At 30.0% G+C, this 25,351-nt stretch overlaps 1 protein-coding gene across 1 annotated transcript; it reads right to left on the bottom strand.

Annotated features, from left to right (window-relative positions):
- Positions 1-4,498: 4,498 nt before the first annotated feature.
- Positions 4,499-10,725, bottom strand: LOC103485759 ((3S,6E)-nerolidol synthase 1-like). Its single transcript, XM_008443463.2, has 7 exons — positions 10,471-10,725; positions 10,112-10,379; positions 8,936-9,305; positions 7,821-8,039; positions 7,577-7,715; positions 6,440-6,688; positions 4,499-4,937 (listed from the first exon to the last, which is right to left on the bottom strand). Exons 1-7 carry the CDS (start codon positions 10,669-10,671, stop codon positions 4,647-4,649), a joined length of 1,737 nt encoding a protein of 578 aa, XP_008441685.1. The 5' UTR covers positions 10,672-10,725; the 3' UTR covers positions 4,499-4,646.
- Positions 10,726-25,351: the final 14,626 nt, after the last annotated feature.

Below are 25,351 nucleotides of genomic sequence, written 5' to 3'. Positions count from 1 at the left end.
ATGGAATTTTGCTTTGATTTTCAGCCTCAAAATATTTCAACTTAAGCTAGCCACCAAAATATCTTGGCTTCCCAAATAATCAAATAGAAAATAGTAGTATTTACTCATAGATGAATAAAAATACTATGTTAGAAAAATAGTTGGTTTGTTGTTAGTATGAACTAGAATGTTTGTTACAATGTGTTGTCGTTGTTATAAAGGTTATTATGCAATTATATTATAGAAGTTGAAAAGTTATTTGACCATGAAAACATACAAGATTTTTTCTCTAGTATTTGTCACGACCGCTCTATATTCTAAGACTAAGGAGATTATTTGTTTCAATATGTGGTTACGGCTACCCTATGGACCATATGGAATGAACAAAACAAGCAAAATTCCAAGGACATTCAAAATAGTCTCCTAAACACTTGGGAGAACATTTCCTTCTTGGTTGGTGTTTGGTCAAACAAGCTTTTTTGTAATCTTTAAGATTGGATATTGTAATTGGGCTTTAACTCTGGTCCCAGACTTTTTGTACTCCCTTGCGCTTAATCAATACCTTTTGAGAGATGATGAGAGTGTTAAAAAGGTACTCATTGTATTCTGACCTAACCTATCGTATCATTTTAAAAAGAAAAAGAAAATTGAAAAATTCCCTTTCTATATGAGATAGGTCAAATTAAGTGATCAATAGACTTCCAGTTAAATTATAGTTTAGGTAATTAATTAATTAATAGTAAAACAATAATTAATTAATTACTATTATAAGATGACCAATAACTTTGAAGAAATTATTAGAACTCAACTGTCAATAGCCAATATTATATTATTAAAATAATTAAGGTGATTAAATAATCTATATCTATATGTATACTAAGTTAAAAAGGGGCTAAAAAGAAAATATTTTTGGACTTCTTTATCTCTCACCAAATTTTAAATTTACAAAGTTACCTTTGATATTAATATCAATCCACATGTACCTTAATTGTTTTATGTAAATTTTTTTCATTATTTTATTGTTGTTTGATGTATGATAATTTTTTAAATATATATTTTACATATTTTTTATCTTAATAATTAATAAAGAGATACTTTTCCTCCTTCAAAATATTAAAAAAATATATTTTATATCATGTAAGAACTAAATAAGAGAAAATAACACGAGTTAGATTATCAAACAAACTTTATAAAAATATATATATACACAACAAACCAACTTGTAAAGTTTTTCATAAGTTCATTTAAAATTACATTAGTTACTTTAAAGAAAATGTTAATTTAATTAGTGTCTTCTCTCATCGTAACTACAATTTACACTAGTATCATGCAAAAGGAAACATGTATTTGATTTGAGTTTTTCATTATACCCATTTACATTAATTATAATCATCAAATCGATGTTAATAAATAAAGTGATCATAAACTAAGAATGTTACAAAATTATATTTAATTTAATGAAGGTTTAATTTAAATAATTCCACTATTTTCACTTAATTAATTTGAAATAGAAATGTAACTCAACTATAATCGAAGAGTTACACACTCTTTAATGAGGACATCCTATATAACTTTTCGTGACTAAAGTATAAGCATCTCTAATGTTATATTTAAATTTTTAAAAATAAAATTTAAAATAATTATTTAATTTAAATGCATCAAAATTATAATATTTATTTAATCTCTATTAAATTTTAGAATAAATCTAATAAATAGTATCTTATCTAAATTATCCCAGAAAAATTGTAGTGGACAGTAAAAAGATGAAACAAATTTACAAAATATAGCAAAAAAAAATTATAAGGTACAATGAATTTGATGAATTTTGCTACATTTGATAAATAGTTTCAATATTTTACTATTTTTTAAAAGTGATCTATTGTTCAAACCTTTATATATTTAAGAAAAAAACACGTGCATTGCACGTAATGAAAACATTATTACATCTAAAATGTGCCTTATTTGTTTTGAATTTAGAATAGCTTTTATATGACTAGTAAATAACGCATTCAAGGCACACAAAAAAGTTATAGTTTTAACTTAATTTTATAAAATTGAAACAATTGTTTCGATATTTTCATATTTATATTATTTTTATATTCACATCGTAACGAGTAGAAAATGAATAGTAAATTTAGAAATATCGTAATATACTATCTCAAAATATATTTTTTATTTTAATTATAACTTGAAATGAAATTGTACATTTTTAATGCAAATCTAAAATGGAATATTTCAACCATATAGGCATATATGCACCATTACTATAAAAACAAAGATGATGAAAAGTTTGGATAAATTTTTAATGCAAATCTAAAATGTGAATAGTTGAAAGATAGAAGAAAAAGGAAGAGAAGAATATGAATGAGTTCGGATAAATTTAAATGACATAGTTAATTGGAGAGAATTTTTAAATTTTGAGAAAAGTTATAATAAGATGATGAAAAGTTTAAAAAATCATTTCCACTCAAGCAAACATTAAAAGTTATTATGAAAACGACCATAAACATTAAATCTACATGAAAGACAAAATTGTCGTTAAAGCAAGACTAAAAAAATTATAATAAAAGAATAAAATAGAGTTAAAAAATTTCTCCACTTATCTAAAATGAGCCTTGTTTGTTTTGAATTTAGAATAACTTTTATACGATTTTATTATATTTAAGTTTGCTTGCTAGTGGTTTTCTTTCAAGAATTCAACGCCCTGGAACGTATTTATTTCTTAAATGAATGATGATTAGAGGTAATATTGGTTACACCTTTCTTCGTATAGTCCATCATTTATTTATCATTTTGATAACAAAAATAAGTTGACACCATGTTTTTTTGCCATATGCATTGCCTTTTAATTTGGATAACTAGTGGGTTACATAGAGATAAATACAGTCAAGACTACACCCAAATATTTTTCTTTTTAAATTTCTAAATTTGTCTTTTAATTTCTTTGGGGTATTGGGGCCCCAAATTAAACTATAGGAAGTGGGTACTCCACCATTTGTTTCTCTCTTTTTCACTATTAATTCCACTCCTTTTCGAATCCTTTTCACTCATTTCCAAATCTTTTTCAAATTTTTAGAGGTGGATCCACACTTCATTTTCAACTTTTCTCTATTTTTCCACTTTCTTTTTCTTGGTTTATTTAATTATTTCTTTATAACACCCTCTCTTTTTTTATTTCATTCTTTTTTCATTTGTTTTCTCTTTCATTCTTTTTTTCCTTTGTTTTCTCTTTCATTCTTTCTTTTCTTTTTTTCTTTTTCTTCCTAAAATATACGTTTAAAGTGTACTGAATTTTTTCACTTTCTATACATGCATCATAATTGTTTTTTTTCCGTTGTTTACTCATATGAGAGTAACTCCTCTTTACGTTCTTTTTTTTATTTGTTTTAGTACAATAATTTTATTAATATCCGTTTGTATAATTATATGTTTTGCATTACATGTGTACACCAAAAAAATAAATTAGTGAAAACTAACAATTCAAGTTAAATTTATGAAATGAACGTTGTAATTAAAGAAATTAAATTTGAAGCAAAATTTTGTATTTTATTGAAAATATATATTCATGGAAAAAAGGTTAATGCAAAAGGAAGTTTGAAACTTAATTTATGATATGCATGTCGTAATTAAAAAGCTTTTTTAATTTGATGTATCATATGTATGCATGCAAAAAATGTGGAGAAAAACAACAATTTAATAATAACAATTTTAATTTATGAAATTAACGTAGTAATTAAAAAGATTAAGAAAAATGCTTCTAAGAAAAATATTGCATTTCATGACAAATATATGTGTATGGAACAAAAGATTAATGGAAACGCAAGATCGAAGTTTAATTGTTGCCAAGAATATCGTAATTAGAATCTTACAATTAATTTCATGTATAATACATATGCATGAAAAAAAATAATGCAACATCACGATTGATGCTAAATTTATTGAATAAATATTATACTCAAAATTATTTAATAAAATCAACTATTTATGAAAATTGTGTATTGGATCTACAATATATGTTTTAGAAAAAAAAGTTATGAAAAATCCAGACTATAATAGTATGTACCTCGAACACAGTTTATAATAACATAATTTATGATAGTCTGCATCCCAAACGCAAACTATTATAACATAGACTATCATAATTTGCATCTAAATGCAGACTATCAAACCAGACAAACGCAGACTATCATAATACATACTATAATAATTATAATATTAGGACATCATAAATCACTCATCGCCCCAAATGTTCCATTTGTTTTTCTTTAGTTAAAAATACTAAATCATCATCACTATTTGAATCTTTAGATAAAAATAGAACAATTCTAGGGTAGTTATCTTATTTTCTTCCTTTTCTTTTTTTTTTTTTTAAAAAGCTTGAATATTAATTATCATTTATTTTCTTTGTATATATAATTGTGTTCAGAAATCTGAAGTGAAAAGCATAGGAAAAATATTTGCATATCTAGATGTTAACTCATAGGTATCACTATACATGGATTAAGCTTTTGAAGGGACATTTAACCGAAGAATAAGTTTGTGGTTTTATTTTTGGTTACAAACATATTGTACGATCAGACTATATTTATGTTTTTAACCTATGCCTAAGTTGCTAAAATGAACATAGCTTAACTTAGTACTAAAAACAATAACTTTAACAGTTTTATTTACATCTCCATGCCACTGAAAAGCAATTTTTTCACAAGGTTCTCCATGCTCACAATGGATTTATTTCTGTCATAGTTGTATGCCAAAGGAACTGCTCTTGCAACATTGAGGCAAGCTTGATTGAACTTGGATGGAAATTGGTTGGATAATAGTGATTCTCTATTGAGAGTCTTCCATGCATTAGATATTTTCTTCATTGTATGTTGTTGCGTTTCTTCATAAGAGATACTTGGATTTTCCTTCATGTAATATTCTAGATATGACCCATCTCGCCCCTCTTGCGTCTCGTCCTGTTTACAACACATTTGTTTAGTAATTTTTGCATTTTTCACCTCAACAAACTTAATTAATGTTATGTTCGATAACCATTTTGTATTGCACTTGTTTTTTTTTTCTTTTTTTAAAATTAGGCATACTTCTTCTAATGTTTTCAAAAATAAAACAAAGTATTTCGTCTCGCTTGGTGAACATTTTATTTTTTGTTGTTGGCGCTTTTGAAAATTGAGCCTATTATCGTCTCATTTCTTATAATGATTTGCATTTCTTTAAGACAATGATTGAATTCTTTTTTTGCAAAAGTTTTTTTAAGTACAACATGAAGATAGAGAAATTTGAACCTAAGACCTCTTATCCTCGGAAACAAACAAATGCAAGTTCAGTTAGATTCATGTTAGCAAATTTTAAAAACAAAACTAATTTTTTAGTTTTCAAAATTTGACATAATTTTTTGGTAAACCTATGTGGTTACTCAACAGTAATGGCTCCTTTGCCATTGCTTCAATCAAGAAAGCCCTCATTGAAGAGGTCAAAGGAATCCTATCAAATATGCGGACTAGAATCTATAGAAACTTATGGAGTTCTAGGATCCAAAAGAAATGCAAGTTTTCTCTAGACAATGAGCCATGGTCGATTGAATACAATGGATGTTCTCTAGAAAAGGTACCCAAACACAGTTCTAAATTTCAACTGGTGTATATCATGCAAAGCTGCTCTAGAGAAGACCTTAATCATATCTTCATCAATGCAAAAAGGCTAAAATCATTTGGCAAAAGGTCCATGAGGTAACAAAGATAATCTCACTATGCAATGACCTTTGTAGCATCAAACAAAACAACACCAATGCTATACTCAAGTTCAACACAATTATTGCTACTTTATGGACTATTTGGATCGAAAGAAACGACAAGATTTTCAATGAGGATCAAAACATTGGATTACTTGGGAGCTGGGAAAATATATGTAACCTTGCTGCTATATGGTCAACCAGACACCATCTGCTAAAAGACTACTCCCAAATTTCTATCTCCATGAATCTTCAAGCTTTATGCAACTAATTTCTATGGTTGTTTTGTTTTCTGGCTTATCTCTAGCCATGTAATGAAACTCTTTGATCTAATAAAAATAGGATATGGGGGTGTTAAAGCTCATATCTGGTATGTTTCTGATTAAAAAATTTTTTTTGGCATGATTCTTAAAACCATTGGTAAAAAATACATACAAAAGAAAGAAATTTTAGAGGTGGAAGTTTCCAAGTTTATTGGCAAAATTTTAAAAATAAAAATAAAAAATAAAATGGTTATCGAACAAGACTTAAAAGTTACTTTTTTTTATTATTATTTTTAATAATTTAACTTGGTTTTTTAAAACATAGGTAAAAAGTAGATAAAAAAAAACAAAAAATTTAGAAAAACACTAAAGATGAAATATCCAAAGCTAAATCTAAATTAATAAATATAATGTGCATGCGCCAAACTCAACATAGTTCAAAACAAAACCAAAACGAAAGACTAACCTCGGCAGTTCCGAAGTCATCCCAAAGCCTCAAAACTGTAGCAGTAGATGAAACGATATCTAAATCGTCATCAACAATTTGGACAGTGTCGTCGGTAATTTGTTGGCCTAACAAAAGGAAAGCATGTAATAATGTAAGTGGGATGCCAGTGCTAACGATTCCATTTTTCAGATATTCTTCTGCACTTGGTGAATGCCCACAACTCAACCATTCTGCTTCAACCAAAAATGCCTTGCATAATTTAGCCCACTGCAAAAGTTATTGTATACTGATATTTAGTTCCTAAATCATCAATAAACCCAAAACTGATGAATTCGATTTCGAAACCACATTGATAAAAGTAAAGAGAATATAGAATTCGATTTTGAAACCACTTTTAAAGATTATGAGGACTCTTGACCATCTTGTATGGGATTTTAATCTTTTTTTTAATTGAGAAATCCTTGTTATTTGAGTTTTATAGGCTCTGATATTATGCTTGATGAATACCGACTTCTATCTCAAAATTAATTGGTTGTGGGAGAAGTAACTCATTTACTTTTGGGAGTGTTTGTTACAAGGAGTTTATAGCCCATCTTTTTCTTTTTCTTTTTCTTTGGAGAAAGTAAACTATAAAGTAGATTAAGAAGTGCCCTCAAACATCTAAATTAGATTGACAGATTTATAACACTCTCATCATAGATTTATTTTACTACATAAAAACATCAATTTTATGTTTAATTAACTTTTATTATACTATTGATCTCACAACGTCACAATTCTACTTCTTCTTCTTGTTCCAAATGTTTTCTTAAATATTGTGACAGTCCTGCATATTTTCAATGCAAGATATATCCTCAACCCTCACCTCTAGTCACCAAAAGATTTAATTTTTTGATTTCTTGTGAACTTAAATTAAAATAAAATGGTTAAATTATAAAAGTTAGTCAATGATATTTGTATTAATGAAGTTCCTTTTGCTTTTAACAAGATATTTATAAAGATCAATAGTGGAATCAAGATTGTATCAAGATATCCAAACTAGCATCTCCCTCGTCATACTCCAATGTCAAATAAATGATATATCCTTAAAACTTTAGAAGTTACTAAGCTAGTTAATTTAACTAAACAAAATGATAAATTAATGTAAAATCATACCGCTTTATGTAAGAAGTGAATGGGATTCCAACTATGCTTTTGATAGATTTGGTAACTTATTTCATCAGTAACTTCAAATAGGGATCTTAAACAAATTTTCATACAGTCAGGTAATCCTTCAGCAGCAGCCAAGTCCCATCTACATAAAACGAAATGGATTAATTTAAGGATCAATGGAATAGTTAATTTGAGAATAATTAATTAAAATGGATTTGTTGAGGATGCAGTTTTGTTAATTAATTACCTATAAACAGCTTCAGTGAATAAGGTGAGTTCATCAAGAGTTCCAAATACATCAAAAAGATCATCGATGAGATATATGAAAGTGATGGATTTTGCAAGTTGGATCCTTTGTTCAGAGTAGAAAGAATCTGTGAGGCAAACTAATGAAGCCATATACCATTTAATGGGTTGATCTCTAGCAAAATTCAGCTCTTTTCCCAATTCTGTATCTTTCCACCATCTATCAGACGCCACCATCAACAAATTTGTATGAATTATTAATAAGCTAACAGTAGTTTAGAGTGAATCACTAGTAAGTTTTCTTATATTTATTTACAATTCTTTAAAATTGTTGCTGTACGCTTAATTATTATTATCAACTAGCCCTAAAAATGCTTCATTTTATACAATTACTTGAATAGAAATAGAAAGAAAAATAAAACTCCTTTATCAAACATGTTGTAGCTTCTATATTTTTTTTTAAATAGATAAAATAATGTAAAATATTTAGGTTCTTCTATACATATATCTTTGTGTAGCCATACAAGTTTTGAATCCCAGATCGTCAAAAGACAATTTTTTTTTTTTTAGAGAATAATATTCATGTGCAATCCAGGTAGCAGTCGTGATCTTAATTTCTGCATTCTTTTTAATCACATATGATTTTCTTTTGTAAATATACTTTCAAAAAAAGAAACTGGCCAAGTGATAATTTATGATTTGACACTTTAGCTAAATTGACCCATGTTATATCTAATTATTTATTAATTTTCTTAAAAAGATATATTTTTTAATATATATTTCTTTTTTAAGAGAAATTATTTTAAGTGACAAAACTTGTCAAATTATCTATAATTATAGTTGACCACGATAGACCAAAATGTCTACTATCTTAGTTCATCGTTGGTCAACTATCTTAATTCATCGTAGGTAGACTTTGATGTTTTGTTGTATTTTGGTTCATTTTACTCTATTTGAGAAGGATACTCTCATTTTAGTATTATTATTATTGATGACGACTGTTCCACCAATTAGTCTAAAATATTAATCGACTAATATTAATTGTAGTAGGGGTTTAACTTTAATTTTCAATAAAAGAAAATTCATAAAGCCAAGGAAGCCCATAAAAATACTTACTCCATAAACTGAGCAACTTCATTTTGGCGTAAACGTTGAGAACAATAAAGTTCCATTTTGGCAGCATCTTGAAAGATATGAATCCATTTGTTTGGGCATTGCATATGATCTTCAAAATAGTTAAGTGTCGTCAATTGCACCACACTTTTATGATGAGGATAAGATAAAGTATTACGCACAAAATTGGCCAATTCAGCTTCACCCCTTGCATTTAGCAAACGCCTACTGAAAATTTCAGCTTCTTCAAGAATAATCTCATCTCCATGGATGCATAAATGTGAAGCTTCATATAAACTTGATAATCCCTTTATATCTTCTCTTAGATCTTCCTTGAACTTCCCCTTCTTGTCCATGAAGCTTTTGAAGACATCTGCCATAAACTTTGACACTTAGGAACCAAATTGAAAGAAATCGTAGAATATCTTAGGAACTAAGGACTGAGAGTATAATGGAAAGTAAACAAATAATACAGGGTAAAAAGTTTTTTTCTTTCTTTTCGAAAATTTACAAGATGTACGGGATACATAAACCACATATACACTTCCAGAAAGGCATGTGAAATACACTCCAAAACTTTTGAATTATTGTACTTTTGTCGATATCGATTTATTTTTTTCAGATGTCAATGAAGTTCGAAAATGAATAAGGCAATTCTCTATATGCCTTCTCAAAAGTATCCTATGTGTTCCTAATTTATTTCTCTCTATTTTTAGAAACTTTCAAACACTTAATTTTACCATAAACGGATTGTTTTATTTTTTTCTTATTAATTAGTCGTAAATATTGTTGGCACTATTTGAATATTAATATTAAAATTGCTTTAAAAGAAAAAAAAGAATAGAATATTTCTTAAAATTGCCTCGGTGCACTCATTATCCCTTTGGCCAGGGAATTTTAATATCATCCACTTACTTTCATAAAAATTTCAACATTATTATCTTAGATCAGTAGAAATCCGTTAAAACATTAAACGAAAATGTGAACAATTGAAACACAACAAAGCATTCTCATGCGGTTATGTCCCTGCCACATCCATTTCACATTCAAATTTCCCTTCCCCAAATATTGTTAGGTTAGATGGATTGCCTATTGAGTTGGCGAAAGTGCTTCCAAGAAAAACTTAAAAAAAAAAAAAAAACTTTAGAATTATTGCACTTAAAGAATTAAATAAGAAACCTGCAGAAACAAGGTAACCCTGTTGTCTGAAAAGTCGAAAAAGGAGGGCAGCCTTGTGAAGATCAGTCTCTGGATTAAACTGAACTGCATTAAATAACACATATTGCCTTTGTAGAACTGCTTCAATCTCCTCTTGAAAATGGTAATCAATTCCGAGACGTTGAGTTGCATCAATTAGATTCAAACATTCCCAAGGATCTCCTATTTCTCTCAAAACATCCTTTAAAATCCTCCCTTTAATTGCACCTTTACCATACTCGATACCGTTCTGCAATAATGGAGTAAATATTCAAATTAAGAACTATTTAACAAAATAACCATAACAACAATAATAATAAACAACAATAATAAAAACATACTGTTAATATGGAAGGTTGGATTTTAGAATGCAAGGGTTTTAAGGGAGTTGATAGCAAAGAATGGTGAGGAAGAGAAATGATTTGTTTGTTAAGTAAAGGGTTGTTAATTATGGGATTATTCATGGGATTGAAATTATTGTTTTGTGGAATATTTAGTGATGCAACAAAGGAATTACAGAAAACAAATGCCGAAAAAGCCATTTCTTGTATTTATGGAAACAAAGACAGAATAGAAGGAAATAATTTTAATAATTTATTGGAACTATGAAATTTGTGAGCAGTGAAGTGCTCATTTATAGAACTTCTATTTTTTGTTTTTTTATTTAATTTTTGTCAGATATTAAAAATTCCAAGTCAACGCCTAATTTTCTTAAGGTCCCACATGAATTAAATTGGATCGAAATAAATTTTTAGAGGAAGCAAACTCTGATTTTGTAGCCTGACATGGAAAAAAAATCCATGCATGCATGTTTAATAATCCATCAAACAAGAAACGTTTTCCTTCGATTCTTTCCATTTTTTCTCAAAGCGTTTTCCTTGTTCAAACTATTTAGCTTGCTTTTAATAGCTAAGTAGATTTATTTGTTCTAAATTAGGTTATGATGTGGATGATATCAGACAATTCTCTTACAGAAAAATGTCAGAGGACTACGAAAGCTTTTTTATACTACCTCAATGACAAATAGTTAGTAATTGTGAGCTGAGATTATTTTAATAACTATATGGAGACATGCATTTTATTAGCTTGATTATTGTGAGACCTACTTTTAGGTTACTTAGTACATTGGTGTACAGTGGGTTGTTTATTACCTCTTCCTCCTAAATTCGTTTGGTAAGAGTACATCTTCTATCTTTTGGTTTGAGTACCCCTCTAAACTTGTTGTAAAAATTAACTCTCGTGTCTTTTTCGTTTTCTGTTTTCTCTCTAAATAGAAAACAAGAAACGAGAAACAGAAAGCAAAAAACGAGAAACAGAAAATAGAAAATTGAAAACAAGAAACAGGAAACTAGAAATAGAAAACAAGAAACACAATACACGAAATAGAAAAAAGAAACTGAAAAGAGGAAATGGACGGAGTCAAAAAACTGGAAATAGGAAACAGGAAACAGAAAACGATAAACTAAACAGGAAACGATAAACAAGATGAAAACATGAAATTGCGAGAAATAGGAAACCGGAAAAGAGAGTCAAGAAATAGGAAACGAGAAACAGGAAATAAGGAAACTGAAAACAAATTTTTGTTAGGGAAAATGCATATTTTACTGTTTTTTCTTTCCACACAATGCATGACAAGAAACCTCAAATGGCCAGTAAGAACGCGGTGGTGCACCAAATGACCATGATACCCTACATTTTGGAGGGTGATCATAATAAAGGGCGATACTTTAGATACATTCTAGATTGTACAAAAAAATGAGTTCAACAGTACAAGATATCTAATTGCTATATTACCATTAATTTGATTTTCTTAGGGATTAATCTGCTAAAGAATATTAAACTAGATTGATTTTGCTTTGTTAGTTGAAAGATTAAATTGTGATAAATTTTAAATTATGAAAAGTCCTCTCAACTCTAATAGTTTTAGTTCTTAATTAGTTTCTCCTACAAATATTAGTACTTACATATATTGATTAATATATTGTATGTAGGAATTGACTAATGAATCGACCTCACGTGATGCATGATATAAATGATTAAAGAATGGTACTCCCACCGCAAGAAAAATTGAACAAGAAAAATTGAAGGTGGGGTAGGCTATGAGAATTAGCAGAAAGGACTATAAAGTTGGCTAAAAGATGAAATCTTAGATAAATATTTGGTTCTATCTCAAAATTAATTAGCAATAATGGAAGTAATCTATGTATCTCGTAAAGATACATATAAAGACCGTGAAATTTTTCATCTTCTCTCATTGTAGGGTTCTCAAAATGGTGTTTCCTTCGGTCCATTCTTCTTTGGACCAATTTACCTTTTATGGATATCATTGTAGGTTTCACACACTCTAACACCATATTAGTCATATTAGATAACTGTGAAGTTCTATGTATAAAAAAAATTCAGGACTTGATTCAAAAATAGTGAATTTAATTTGAAGAAACAAGGGTCTGTTAAAATGAGAAAACCTCACAATTTTAATAAAACACATGCACCATTCCTCTCAATTGCTAATTAGTTTTAAGATGAAATTTCATATTTTCTAATGTAGTATCAAAGACTTATTTTCTAACAAGTCACGATTAATGATCAAATTTATAAATTCTAAATGCGAGCACTTCAAGCAAAAATGAGCTCAGCTTATTTGAATTAGCATGACTAGAAGCAGAATGGTTCAATCCTCATCCTCTAACTATTGCAGAAAAATATGTATTACATACAAAAAAAAAAAAAAAAAAAACCACTTCAACATTATGGTAAAGCAACTCCTCTTGGTGCTTTAATCATATTTGAAGAAAAGCATGAAAATATACCCTCTAAAAATCTGGTCTCTAACATTTTCCTCTCTAGCTAGAATGTTTGCCTTATAAGGTTTACCGAATTTGAATCAGGACACTTTTATCCTTCTTTCCGCTATGAATCCTGAAGAGCAACAGGTTGTCTTGTTAGGACTGCCGCTTTGATGTTATGAGAGGACTTTTTAAAGTGTTTTGCAAAAGAAGTGAGCAATCCTCTTTGTGCTAATGAGACGAGAAATATTTTCGGTACTTAGTGGTTTGCTTTATCATTATTGTTCGTAAGGTAAGAAGCTATCTATCCTTGTCTTTAGAGGAAGCCCAAGCCTTGCATTATCGATTGAGAAAATGTTAGAAATAGACAGACAAAAGTTTGTAATGGTAACTTTTAGTCGAAAAAGGGGAAGGAGAGAAGTATCTACCTCAATGGCAGAGAGATTTTGAGCCATTTTCTTAAAATTTCTCTTCTGCTGATTCTCAAAATTGTGGTGATATTTGCTTCTATGGCCCCCCACAAGTACAAAATGTTAGATAGGGAAATTGATGTAGTACATTTTGGAGGAAAAAAAACAAATGCTAAAGAGAGAAGATCAAAATTTTGAGAAATTTCCCTTTTAAAGAAAAAAAAAATTGATAAAAATACAATTAAGGGCAAATTGTAAAAAAATGACAAAATAGATAAAATATAACAAAATTTTAAATTCTTTCATGGAAAAATGAAGTAAAATTTTATTATATTTTATAAATATTTTAGTTGATTTGGCTATATTTAAAAATTTCTATTTATTAAATCATAATTTTAAAAACTAATGTTTCAACTGTAAATTTAAAACAAAATTTTATATGTGAAATAGTGTTTATATATACCTTAGTCTTAAAAAAAATTAAAATTAACAAGCAAATAGTTATCAAATGTATACAAACTTAAAATATTTCTATGTGCAACAAAATAAATAGTGAATTAACTTTTTATACTTTATAAATAGTTTCAACAATTAGATATTGGCTCTTCGTAGATGTGGTGAGGGCATGTGCCCGCGTTGGCTCTAGATCCCGGCTTCATGTGAAATTGATTTTATTCCAAATTTGAATTTTGAGATGAACATTGTTTTGACCTTTGGAAAGAGATTTTTGATGATGATTGAAGTGGTTAACAAGAAATGCAGGCTTAGCTAGCCATCTATCGTGTAAAATGTGGGTGGGTCTAATCAATGTGGGTGGGTCTAATCAATGTGGGTGGGTCTACCCAATGACAAGTTTCTATCAACATACAAAGCAACCAAAACAAAACAGAGGACGATAGTCCACCGTACCAGAATGCTGTGTTCAATCAAATCAATATGGAATTTCTTCGATTTTTTCCATTGTCTGTTTTTTAATACTTTGGATAGTTTTGTTGGAAAATGCATTTGATTCTTTTTTTCTTTTTGTTTACACAATACATATAACTAATGATCTCCTATGGTCGGCAAGGCATACGATCATGAAACCGAAGTTGCAATCCTAGTAATCATATTATCAAATAATAAATATTTATGGTGAAATTATCTAAATTGTATAAAGATGAATGTTGTTTGAAATGCACTTAAACATGTTTAATGTCATATCGCTATATGGAGCAGTAGAAAAAAGAAGTTCAAGACCTTTGGGAAGACATCCTTGCACAAACCGGTTTATGGAGCAGCAAATCAAAATTATTTTCAAATTATAATTGTAGTTTCATAGCTTTAAACATTTCAGCTTTTGTTTAAACGGGCTTATCTCTAGCCCTTCTTCTTTTTGCTTCTTGTTTTGATTGTTTATATATTAATGAAGCGGGAGTGATGAGGGTGCTAAGGGGGTGTCCACCTAGTGGAGATGCCCGGGTGCACCCAACTGACCCATCGTATCTTTTTTCAAAAAGAAAAAGAATGTCATATCGCTATAAAGTGATCTAAATGTGAGTTGCTCAAACTATTAAAAATAGTTTAGCATTATTTTTGAATGAGTGTTTTTAGATCAATCTAATGTGAATGATCATTTGTCACCAGAATATGGGGAAAAAATTAATGATCAAAATTTTAGACCAACATTTTGAAGAAACAAAATGTAAAAGAAAAAGGGTATATAAAAATATACGGAGAGAAAATGTTAGAAAAAAAAATTCTTATATGAATAAAAGGAACAATTTTAAGTATAATAAAATACAATTTTAAGTATAATAAAATACAATTTTAAGTATAATAAAATGAACCAAAATATTTATAAGATATGACAAAATTTTAGATTTTATCGATGATAACAGTTGATAAAAGTCAATCGGTGTTTACTAGAATGTTTCATTGATAGAATCAAAAAAAATTTTATATTTGAATTTTTTTTGCTCATTTACAATAATTTTTGGATAAAAAACTAATTAAAATTTGTCACAAAATTTTGAGTATAAAAGGTTTAGATGGGAAGTTAGTGTATATTTTGGATAGAGAAAAATAATAATAAAGAGAAGAGAAACTAGAACTATCTTTTTAATAATGTTAGTTTTTTTAAAAAAATAATGTCAAAAGTAGTGTAAGAGAGAAAATATTGACAAAAATAGGATAGTGAACTCGGGACAGACACACAATAGGAAAGGTGAATTTAATAAGGAAATTAAAATTGAAAATCCGAAAGTGAGATATTTAATAAAGAAAAAATAGAAAATTAAATAAGTTTGTTAATAAGGAAATAATGAAATTAAAATTGGAAAGGGGATATTAATTTAATAAGAAAATATATTTTTAAATTTGAAATTTGGAGGTTTGGGATATTTAAACTGTGTGTATATATATAGAAAAAATAAAAGATGTGTGATGTGGTGACAACTGATGGAAGTTGTGGACTTTGTCCACGACTTTAGGTGACAACTCACCGAGATTTACGACTTCATTATCTTATTATTTTTTTTTTTATATTTTCCATCTTAATATCATATTTTTGACATTGTTTTTTAAAATAACATTATTAAAAAAAGTTCCGAGAAGTTACAAAATTTTGAGAGGAAAAGTATATATATTTAGAGAGAAAATGACAAAATTGTTCGACGTGGAGTGAAGAAAACTAAAAATGTTGGGGAATGAGTAACAAATCTTCGAGTGAGAGATTAAGAATCCTAAACGAGGGAGGTTTAAATTAGATATAAGTAATAATTTGAAATCAAGCTTTTACTACATTTCTGTCGAACATTTTTGTATAATTGATTACGCTTTGACATTATTTTTATTGACATCGGCGATATATACTTTCTCAATTGAGGTGAAAAAATGTTAGCATTTTCATCGATATTTTGATAGATTCATGAGTTCGAGTCATTTTCGGCAAATATACTACTAACCTTTACGGAAAAGAATCACTTTTGCCAATGCAATTAAGGTGTTATAATTTTAAAAATGATTAACAATTATTCAAAATAACTTTTGAAACATTCTCAAAAATTAATTATTTTAATGGTTTTCATTAAAAGAGTTTAAATCAAAATGATCTTTTTTACACCGAACTTATGGCTTACGAGTCTTGCATTTTCTATTTGCATCAACGGATCCTTTTATTTTGGACATGATGAAAGTGCAAAGAAAGTGTTAACTTAGTTGAGATGTTTGGATGTACGTACTAATCCCTCGTTTACTAATACTTACTAAAAACATGATTTTTTTTTAAAACTATTTGTTTTTGTCTTATCAATCCAAACATATCCTCAAAACATATTTATTTAATCATTTAAGAAGTGAACCTAAATACATCTTCGATTTCCTAAACAAGTAGGCAATCTGAGATATGTGGTTTGAGCTCTCACGAAGACTTTCCAATAGTGGAAGCTAATTAACATATCTGTCAATCAATCAATCAAAGCAATTTTGTCCTCCGCATCTAATTGGAAATTCAAGCTATGACATATCAAAGGCTACCTTGTCTAAAAATTGTGTAAAAGGCAAATCAATCAACTTTGATTGATTTTGCAATTCTTTTGAATTGCCTCATTTTAATTTCTGTCTTTTTTTGTCATTCCCAATAAGTTTAAATTTGATCAAAAAAAGAAAATTAAGAATCTAAAAACACATCATCTCAAGGGTTACGTTAAAAGGTCACGTTTAGAATCTGAAATTGAAAAAAAGTAATGGATATAACAATGTTTAAGAGAGATGAATTATTCATTTATTCAATTGGTTTGAGAGAAAATGTTATGTTGCTATTAATGCCTAGTCCACATAATCTCTGATGTCGCTTAGTAAACAAATTAAGTTTTTTTTCTCTTTAAGAAAATTCCTTTTGTGGGATTTTTTTAAGGAAAAAACAGTCTATAGTATTTTTTTTTATATTGCAAATACGACAAATAATTAAATATATCAAATGACTATTAAAGGATTATCAGAGAACTATCCATTTTTAAATTTACTATTTTTGTAAATTATAAAAATATAGTGTCATGTGCTCTATTATCATAAATTTTTTTTGCTATTTTTGCAAACATTCCAAAAAATTATTATTTGTTAGCTTTTTTTTATTGGATGTTTTATGTGGTGCACAATTTTTTTTCTTCTAAAATTTAATAATTTGGCTTCCGAGATTAGACTAGGTTGATAAAATACTATGCCATCCAAGTCCAACTTCCAATTTATTATTATGAGAAAAATTGTCATGGATAGAAAAAAATGTCGAACTATTACAGAAATAGGAAGTAAAACAGGATTTGATAAACACCGATAGACATCGACCTCTATTAATGATAAATTTCTAATGGTTTTGCCACTAATAGATATTGATAGACTTTTGTCTCACATCTATCAATAATAAACTTATATCAGTTTTTAGCATTAATAAATGCTGATCGACAGCATCTAAATAGTTTGACCATAACTCATAACATAATTGGTCATGAAACATATTCTGCTTTCTATATATTCATTTGATTTATTTCTTCAATTACAGAGTATTATGTTTCAATGTGAAACAATTGAATAAAAAATCAAGATAGAATTGAGGTGTGAACATTCATGATGCATATGTGCGTGTGACGTTGTTTCTCTATTATGACAGACAACATAGTTTGAGGTCCCATTTTGAGGAGACAGCTAACTAATGGTGGCCTACCTGAATTTTTCCTAAATCATGTGAACTTGTTCTCACTTCAAATTTTTGTTTTGAAATGGTCGTTATTTTATACCCATTCAAAAAAGATATTAAGGAAGAAAATCGATAGGGACGTTTGTGAAGTCAGAACACAAAACTTATTAATTCCTTTATTGTGAAGGTTGGATAATGGAGTTTATCTTAAATATGTTGATCGGTAGATTACTTGGATCTCAAGAAATTACATTTTAATTGTTATGGATTAAAATTATAGTTTTTTTTGTACGAAGAGATTCGTACGTACTAGAGATGTTTTAATTGTTAATTGATACATATATTATATACGTTGGTTGAGCTATGTTCACTAAATTGGTGTGTTTAAAAATTGATATAGTTTACCATTAATTAGATTTTTTTTCTCAAGATTTAATTGGTTAAGAATCTTTTTTTTGAACCATTCACGAGGTAATAAGAGATCAAAAAGTGAATCAAGACATCACAACTAGAAATCTTAAGTTAGAATGATTTGTATGTTAGTTCAAATGTTAATTCTTTATTTGGTAATTATTGGATTTTTATTTCTTTTAGTTTTTGAAAACTAACCGTACATACATCATTTTCAACCCCTCAATTCATTACTTTCTTATCTACCTTTTTTGCCCATGGTAATTCTATAAACCAACCCAAATTTTTTAAAGCTAAGAAATTCTATTTTGTTCTTGGAATTCAGTTAAGAAATAATTATCGAATTTAAACTGCTGCCATGTAATTAAGACTAGAACGTTAGTGTCTTGACCAAAATATCTGAATCTCGTGGGCTTCACACCAAAAGAAATTGGAATTATTGATGACAATTGTAATATTGGGACCAAGATCAACTAAGCTTTGGAAACTAAGTTATCTATTTAAATAAAATAATATTTGTGGGTTTTTATGTTGTTATATGTTAAATGTGCCGAGTGTTTGTTACGAAGAGGACTAGCTACTTCCTTGAATTTTATTTTATGTGTTTGTTATGAAGAGGACTGAGCTGCTTCCTTGAATTTTATTTTATGTCAAATTTATATCATATTAATGCCCTCATTACTTAGGGGTTTGAGTTATGTTTATGATTATATTTGTAACGGGTGTTTTAATTCTATAATTGACTCATGCACTCTCTCTTGACATCCTCTTCTTTCTTTCTTTTCTCTCTTTTTTTTTACAACATAGATTTTATATTGCTAAATTTTCTTAAATTAATGAAATATAATAACTTTATAATTATGTATAATTTTGTTCACTTAGGTATTGTATTTAAAAAAAAAAATATTTTGGGTCAGTCAGGTGTATCCGGACATTCCACGTGCACCCAGACATTCCACTAGGTGGACACCCTCTCAACACCCTCATCACTTCGACTTCATTAATATCAGATAATATTAGAGTACAGGAAACAAGGAGGAAAAAGGGCTAGAGATAAGCCCAATCATACAAAAACATTAATGTTTAAAGCTATAGTACTAGCATTGTAACCTAGGAATAGCTTAGATCTACTACTCCAAAATCCGGTCAGAGAGACAATATCATTCCAAAGCATGTTTGTTTCTTTTTCAATGCTATTGAAAGTGCGGTTGTTTCTTTTTAACCAAATCTTCCAAAGAACCACAACAGTCAAAATGAAAGAAATGGAACCTTTCCTGTTTTTTATGTTTAAGCCGCACATATCCTTATAAATTGAGCTCACGAAAATCGGTAATAGATTCCAGTTCAGAATCGTGTTTGCTTTATTCCATAAAACCTGTGCATATGAGCAATGAATGAAGAGATGGTTTATATCTTCAGCATTGGATTTGCACATGGAGCACCATTGAGGGCAGAGATGCCAGTTGGGAAGCCTTTTCTAGATTTTTTTAGCCATATTGATGCACTCGTGGATAAGAGACCATATAAAGAACTTACATTTTTTTTCAGAACATCAGACTTCCAAAGAGTATTATATGTACTAGGCTGTATGAGAGAGACATCATAATTTTCATCGGCATTTAAAGCTCTCTTAACGGATGCTATATCAAACCTCCCATTTGAGTTTAACTTCCAGAAAGGTTTTGAGGCTCCTCAGTTCTGGTTTGCGGCTGTAAGGTGCGGTTTAGCCTCATTCCAGAATGTATTATTTAGAATGTAAGATGAGGTATTGTATTATTTAGAATGTAGGGCACATATATCAAATGGTTATTATAGACAATTTAAATAAAACACAATATGATTGGAAAAAAATTAGATTAGGATGGGGCTGAAGGTTTTATAAAAAAAAAAAAAAATAAATAAACAATAATTTTCCCCCTACCATCTAGCAAAAAAAATTGGCTTTCTTTTTCTCCCCTCAGAAGTCACTGCCTTCAAGAATTAATAACTTTATGAAATAATAATTAAAAAAATGTATCATTAAGGAAGACATCTCTTCAATAATATATTAGGATCAAAAGCTAGGAGGAATACAAGAAGATCGGTTATTGCAAGACATACGACGACTAGAGGTTTGTTTGTATTTTAGATTGATTTTCATATTTTTGTTTTAAAAGTAATTCATTGAGAGATCTATACCAAAAATAGTTAATCAAATATTATAATCCTCTTTCTTCTTGCTTTTGTTTTATGCTAATTCTTGGTATTAAGATTTATTATTTGAGGTATGTTGTTTAGTTAGGTATCAAATTTGAAGATACATACCCGAAATCTCATTGTTGAAGAAGATACAGGGGTTTCTCTCTCTCCTTTTTAATGAAAGCCCCCTCTCCCTTGCAATTTATAATTATGAATACCCTATAACTCTCATACTTTGGCTTCTCTCTCATTTTTTTCCTACTGGCTACTGCATTATTCTTTGCCATCACTTGGTTGCGACCATAATCATTATCTCATACTCCAACGTTTATGATTGAGACTCAATCCAGCGTTTGTCATTAACATCTTTCACAATGACTTCGAGTTAATTACCTAAAACAAAACGATATAACTTGTATTTTATTTTGGGTCAAATTTAAATTATATTGATGTCCTCAATACTAAGACACTACTACAGAAAATGGATTACTTCACGTTAATACAGTGTCAAGTAAACTTTTACTTGACGTTTTTAAAAGCTATCCATTCAAACTTCACATTCTTCCTGGTTAGGTTGGTTAAAGGAAGTGCCAATTTTGAAAACCCTTCCATAAATCGGCGATAATACCCTTCCAAACCAAGAAAACTTTGGATCTCAGTGACGGAGGTAGGTCTTTCCCACTTATCTACTACTTCAGTTTTCTGAGGATCGACACAAATGCCTTCTACTGAAACCACATGACCCAAATATACTACCCAATCCAGCCATAATTTGCACTTACTGAATTTTGCATACAATTTTTAGTCCCGCAATGTCTGCAACACTATGCTGAGGTGTTCAACATGCTTTTCTTTACTCCCAGAATAAACAAATATGTTGTCTATGAACAAAATAACAAACTGATGTAAGTATCGATGAAACACCTGATTCATCAAGTCCATGAAGGCTGCAGGGGCATTAGTCAACCCAAAGGGCATCACCAAGAATTCATAATGTCCATATCTTGTTCGAAAAGTTGTTTTCAGGATATCCAACTCTTTAATTTTCAACTAATGATAACCTAATCTTAAGTCAATCTTAGAGAATATAAAGGCCCCACGAAACTGATCAAAAAAGTCATCTATTCGGGGCAAAGGATATTTGTTACGTATTGACTACCGACATTTAAATTCTTACCTTATTTATCTGTCGGTAGTCAATACATAACCTCAATGTACCATCCTTCTTTTTAACAAACAACACTGGTGCACCCCACGGAGATGCTCTAGGTCGGATAAAGCCCTTATCCACCAATTCCTGCAACTGTGACTTTAACTCTCTCAGTTCCATCGGTGCCATTCTATAGGGAGCTTGTGAAATGGGTGCCATTCCAGGCACTAAATCAATTGAGAATTCAATCTCTCTATCAAGTGGTAATCTTGATAATTCTTCAGGAAAAACATCTAGGAATTCTTTTACCACTGGTATATCTTCAAACTTCAGCTTACTAACCTATCCATCACATGTGCTAGGTAAGCCGTACAATCCTTCCTTAACAATTTACTGACCTTTAAAGCAGAGATCACACAGGTGGAAAGTATTTTTCTACCACCGTGGAAGATGATTTCATTCTTCCTTGGACGTTTAAAAACAATCTCTTTCTGATGATAATTTAGGGAGGCATAGTGATTAGATAGAAAATCCATTCCCAAGATAACATCAAACTAATGAATGTTTAATGGAATCAAATCCACTTCTAAAGTTTCACCATCAATATGAACTATACAATTTCGATATACACTATTGACTATGAAACTATTACCTACTGGTGTATTTATCAATAATTCCTCAGTCAGACTTTCTAACTCTTTTTCGACCCTATTGTAAACATAATAGAGATAAAAGAATGTGTTGCACCAGGATCCATTAAGACATGTGCAGATTTATCAAATATAGATAACGTACCAGTCACAACGTTTGGTGCATCTGCTGCCTCCTGTTGTGTCATTGCAAAAACCTTCCCTTCCTGACGAGAACAACCTATTGGTCCCTTCTGTTTTCCGCCACTAGAGGCTTCACCACTTGTTCTCATGGTTCTTGGTTATTGGCTTACTGTCTGGGAAGTGGTTTTCATAATGGTGTTACCCTCAGGTATCAAATATGGACAATTATCACTACAATAATGTCTTGGCTGACCGTAGTCATAACATACATTGCTCTTGTCAGACCCTAATACAACCCTATCAGATCGAGCAACATGAGAACATCGTATAGGAGATATAGAATGACTAGAACCGCTCGACCTCTGAACTCCCCCACCTGTTCCTGATTTAGAGAAAGAAAAGCCACTGTACTGAGACTTAAAATTTTCTCTACTAAACATCTCTGGCACAAATCTTTCACTTCTTCCTTTACCTGGTTAATTTTGATGCATCGATGAGCTGAACGTACTTACATTCTTGAAAGCTTCTCTTTCACGCTTGCTTTCATTTAAACTTTTCTCTACTCTTAGTGCTCCCTTCACTAATTTAGATAAATCATTCGAGTCTGCACAAGCTGTCATAAGAGTACGAATTTTCTCTCGTAACCCCTCTTCAAATCTCTTACATCTTTCCTCCTCATGCATCCTTAATCATACTAGTGGCATACTTAGACAATTCTGTATACTTCTTTTCATTTTCTGCAACAGTCATTGAACCTTGAGTGAGCCTTAAGAACTCACTACGTTTTGCATCACGGAAAGAGCACTGATAAAACTTATTAAAAAATGCCTTTTTAAACTCTTACCAACTCATATTACTTGTAGCTTCTTATCTACTTTCTATCGTGCCACCAATCTTCAGCGCCATTTTGGAGTAAAAAGGCAGCAAGTTCCACCTTCCTATCCTCCGAACATCTCATTACTCTAAAGCACTTTTCGATCAAAGTAAGCCATGCTTCAGCATTGGCGGGATTTGTTGTCCCCGCAAAAGTGGTAGAACCCAAGGCTTTCAATCGCTCAATCTCAAACTTCTTTTCTAGGTCTGATTGTGTCGATTTAATCCTCGACACGAATCTTTGAGCCAGTCTATCAAGCAATTGCTCTTCCACATTCCCCTCAACATGGGGACGACTAGATTCGGCATCAGATTCCTCACTTTCCATAGCTGCTTCTCTAGCAGCGTTACTAGCTTCTGCAACAGGTCGCTTTCGAGGTCTACCCCGAGGCATGGTTCCTATAACGCAATGATAAGACACATTTATTTAGTAAAAATCCACGCAACTTACTACAGTGTTACAAAATATGTGATTTCTCAAATGCATAACCTTAGCATCCTCAAAATTCTCTCTCTCATAACCCCTAGGTTTCCCAAAACCATGTTCTGATACCAAAATTGTCACACCTCATTCTAAGCTTTCCCTCTAACCTAGAATCGTGGTGTGGATCTAATCTTTAAAACAATCCTTTTCAAGCGTAAGTTAAATGGTTACCAAATTCATGAACTAAGTTTTTAATTATAAATCTAAGATTTGGAAAATTTTGATCAACTTTAGTAGTTCTAGTTATTGATTTGTTTTAGTTAAGAAAATAAATTACATCTTGACTCTTTTTTTTTTTTCTAACATTGAAACATGAGTACTATGAGATCGTAGATGTACTAAAATATCTCACTTCGATTGACACATTCATAGCACTGTTATTATACCGTAGAGTTAAATGATATTCATAGCAAAAGAAGAAGAAAAAGTGCATGCATGAGTATTCCAGCGGGCTAAAGAGGAGCTCAATAATTCATAAAAGAGGTTAGAGGAAATCTTTCTGTAATAGTCACCAGATCATAAATAAATGAAAAAAAGAAAATTGAATTGCGATTTAGTCCAATAATTTAGAGGAAGAATTTTTCCACAATTTTGGAATATCCCATTGTTGCGCTCCCACCACAAACACCATAATGTAGCACTCAAGGATTTTCGCTTAGAATTTTGAACATGGTGGGTCATATGAGAAAAAAGACCATCCAGAGAGGTAATGAAGTCATGGAAGAAGGAAATTCAATTACATCCTGACATTTTGAATTATGATTTGAAAAGATATAGTTTCTCCTACAGAATATTATTGCTTTCATATTTCGAAATTATATGTAGGAATCCATTGACTAATGAATAAAACATACACGACGTGAAAAAAAAGTGATCAAATAATTAGCATAATACAACCGCAAGAAAAATTGGTGGTGGGATGAGCTAAAAGAATTATCAGAAAGTATAAAGAAATTGTTTGGTTCTGTTTCGTTTTTTAGTGTTGGAAATTCTTTTAAGGATGTTGCGGCAAGAGACACTTGCCAAACATTGTCTCTTGATGGTTGCTACGAAAGCACGATGTCACACTGACAATATATCTGACAAGAGGATCGTTACAAAAGTAGGTAAATTGATATCCCAGTTTGGTGTAGAATCACTTATGTCTAGAGACAGTGTTCTCGATGGAACGAAACTTCACTATATAAAGAATTTAGCTTAGTACTCATCTGATAGACTTCATTTTTTGTGACTCCCTTATAGCGTGCTATTCAACGTTTTAACTTAGGTTCCCCCAAAGTTGGAGCTCCTCTCACTTCCACAAAAATATTTTTTCAAGCTTTATATGAGATTCCCTCAATACAATATGCTTTAATTAGGTTTCCTCTAAGAGTGAGATCGATCCCCTCACATTTACTATATATTTAGGCTCCCCTTATATACAATATCGATGTTGAACGCTCCTCCCAAGTTCTACAATGTCTACTGAACCAAAAGTCTTAGCGA

This window comes from Cucumis melo, chromosome 12 (genome assembly GCF_025177605.1).
Source record: "Cucumis melo cultivar AY chromosome 12, USDA_Cmelo_AY_1.0, whole genome shotgun sequence".
Taxonomy (NCBI): domain Eukaryota; kingdom Viridiplantae; phylum Streptophyta; class Magnoliopsida; order Cucurbitales; family Cucurbitaceae; genus Cucumis; species Cucumis melo.
The sequence above is the reverse complement of the archived record's forward strand: the minus strand, read 5'-3'. Positions and strand labels throughout refer to the sequence as shown.

What these genes read in the sequence shown, in the direction of transcription:
- LOC103485759 (XM_008443463.2), bottom strand. Translation starts at nt 10,671, where the DNA reads ATGGCTTTTTCGGCATTTGTTTTCTGTAATTCCTTTGTTGCATCACTA. An exon ending in GGGTTACCTTGTTTCTGCAG is followed by an intron (nt 9,306 to 10,111) that starts GTTTCTTATTTA and finishes AGTTTATGGCAG; the next exon opens with ATGTCTTCAAAAGCTTCATG. An exon ending in TTCACTGAAGCTGTTTATAG is followed by an intron (nt 7,716 to 7,820) that starts GTAATTAATTAA and finishes CGTTTTATGTAG; the next exon opens with ATGGGACTTGGCTGCTGCTG.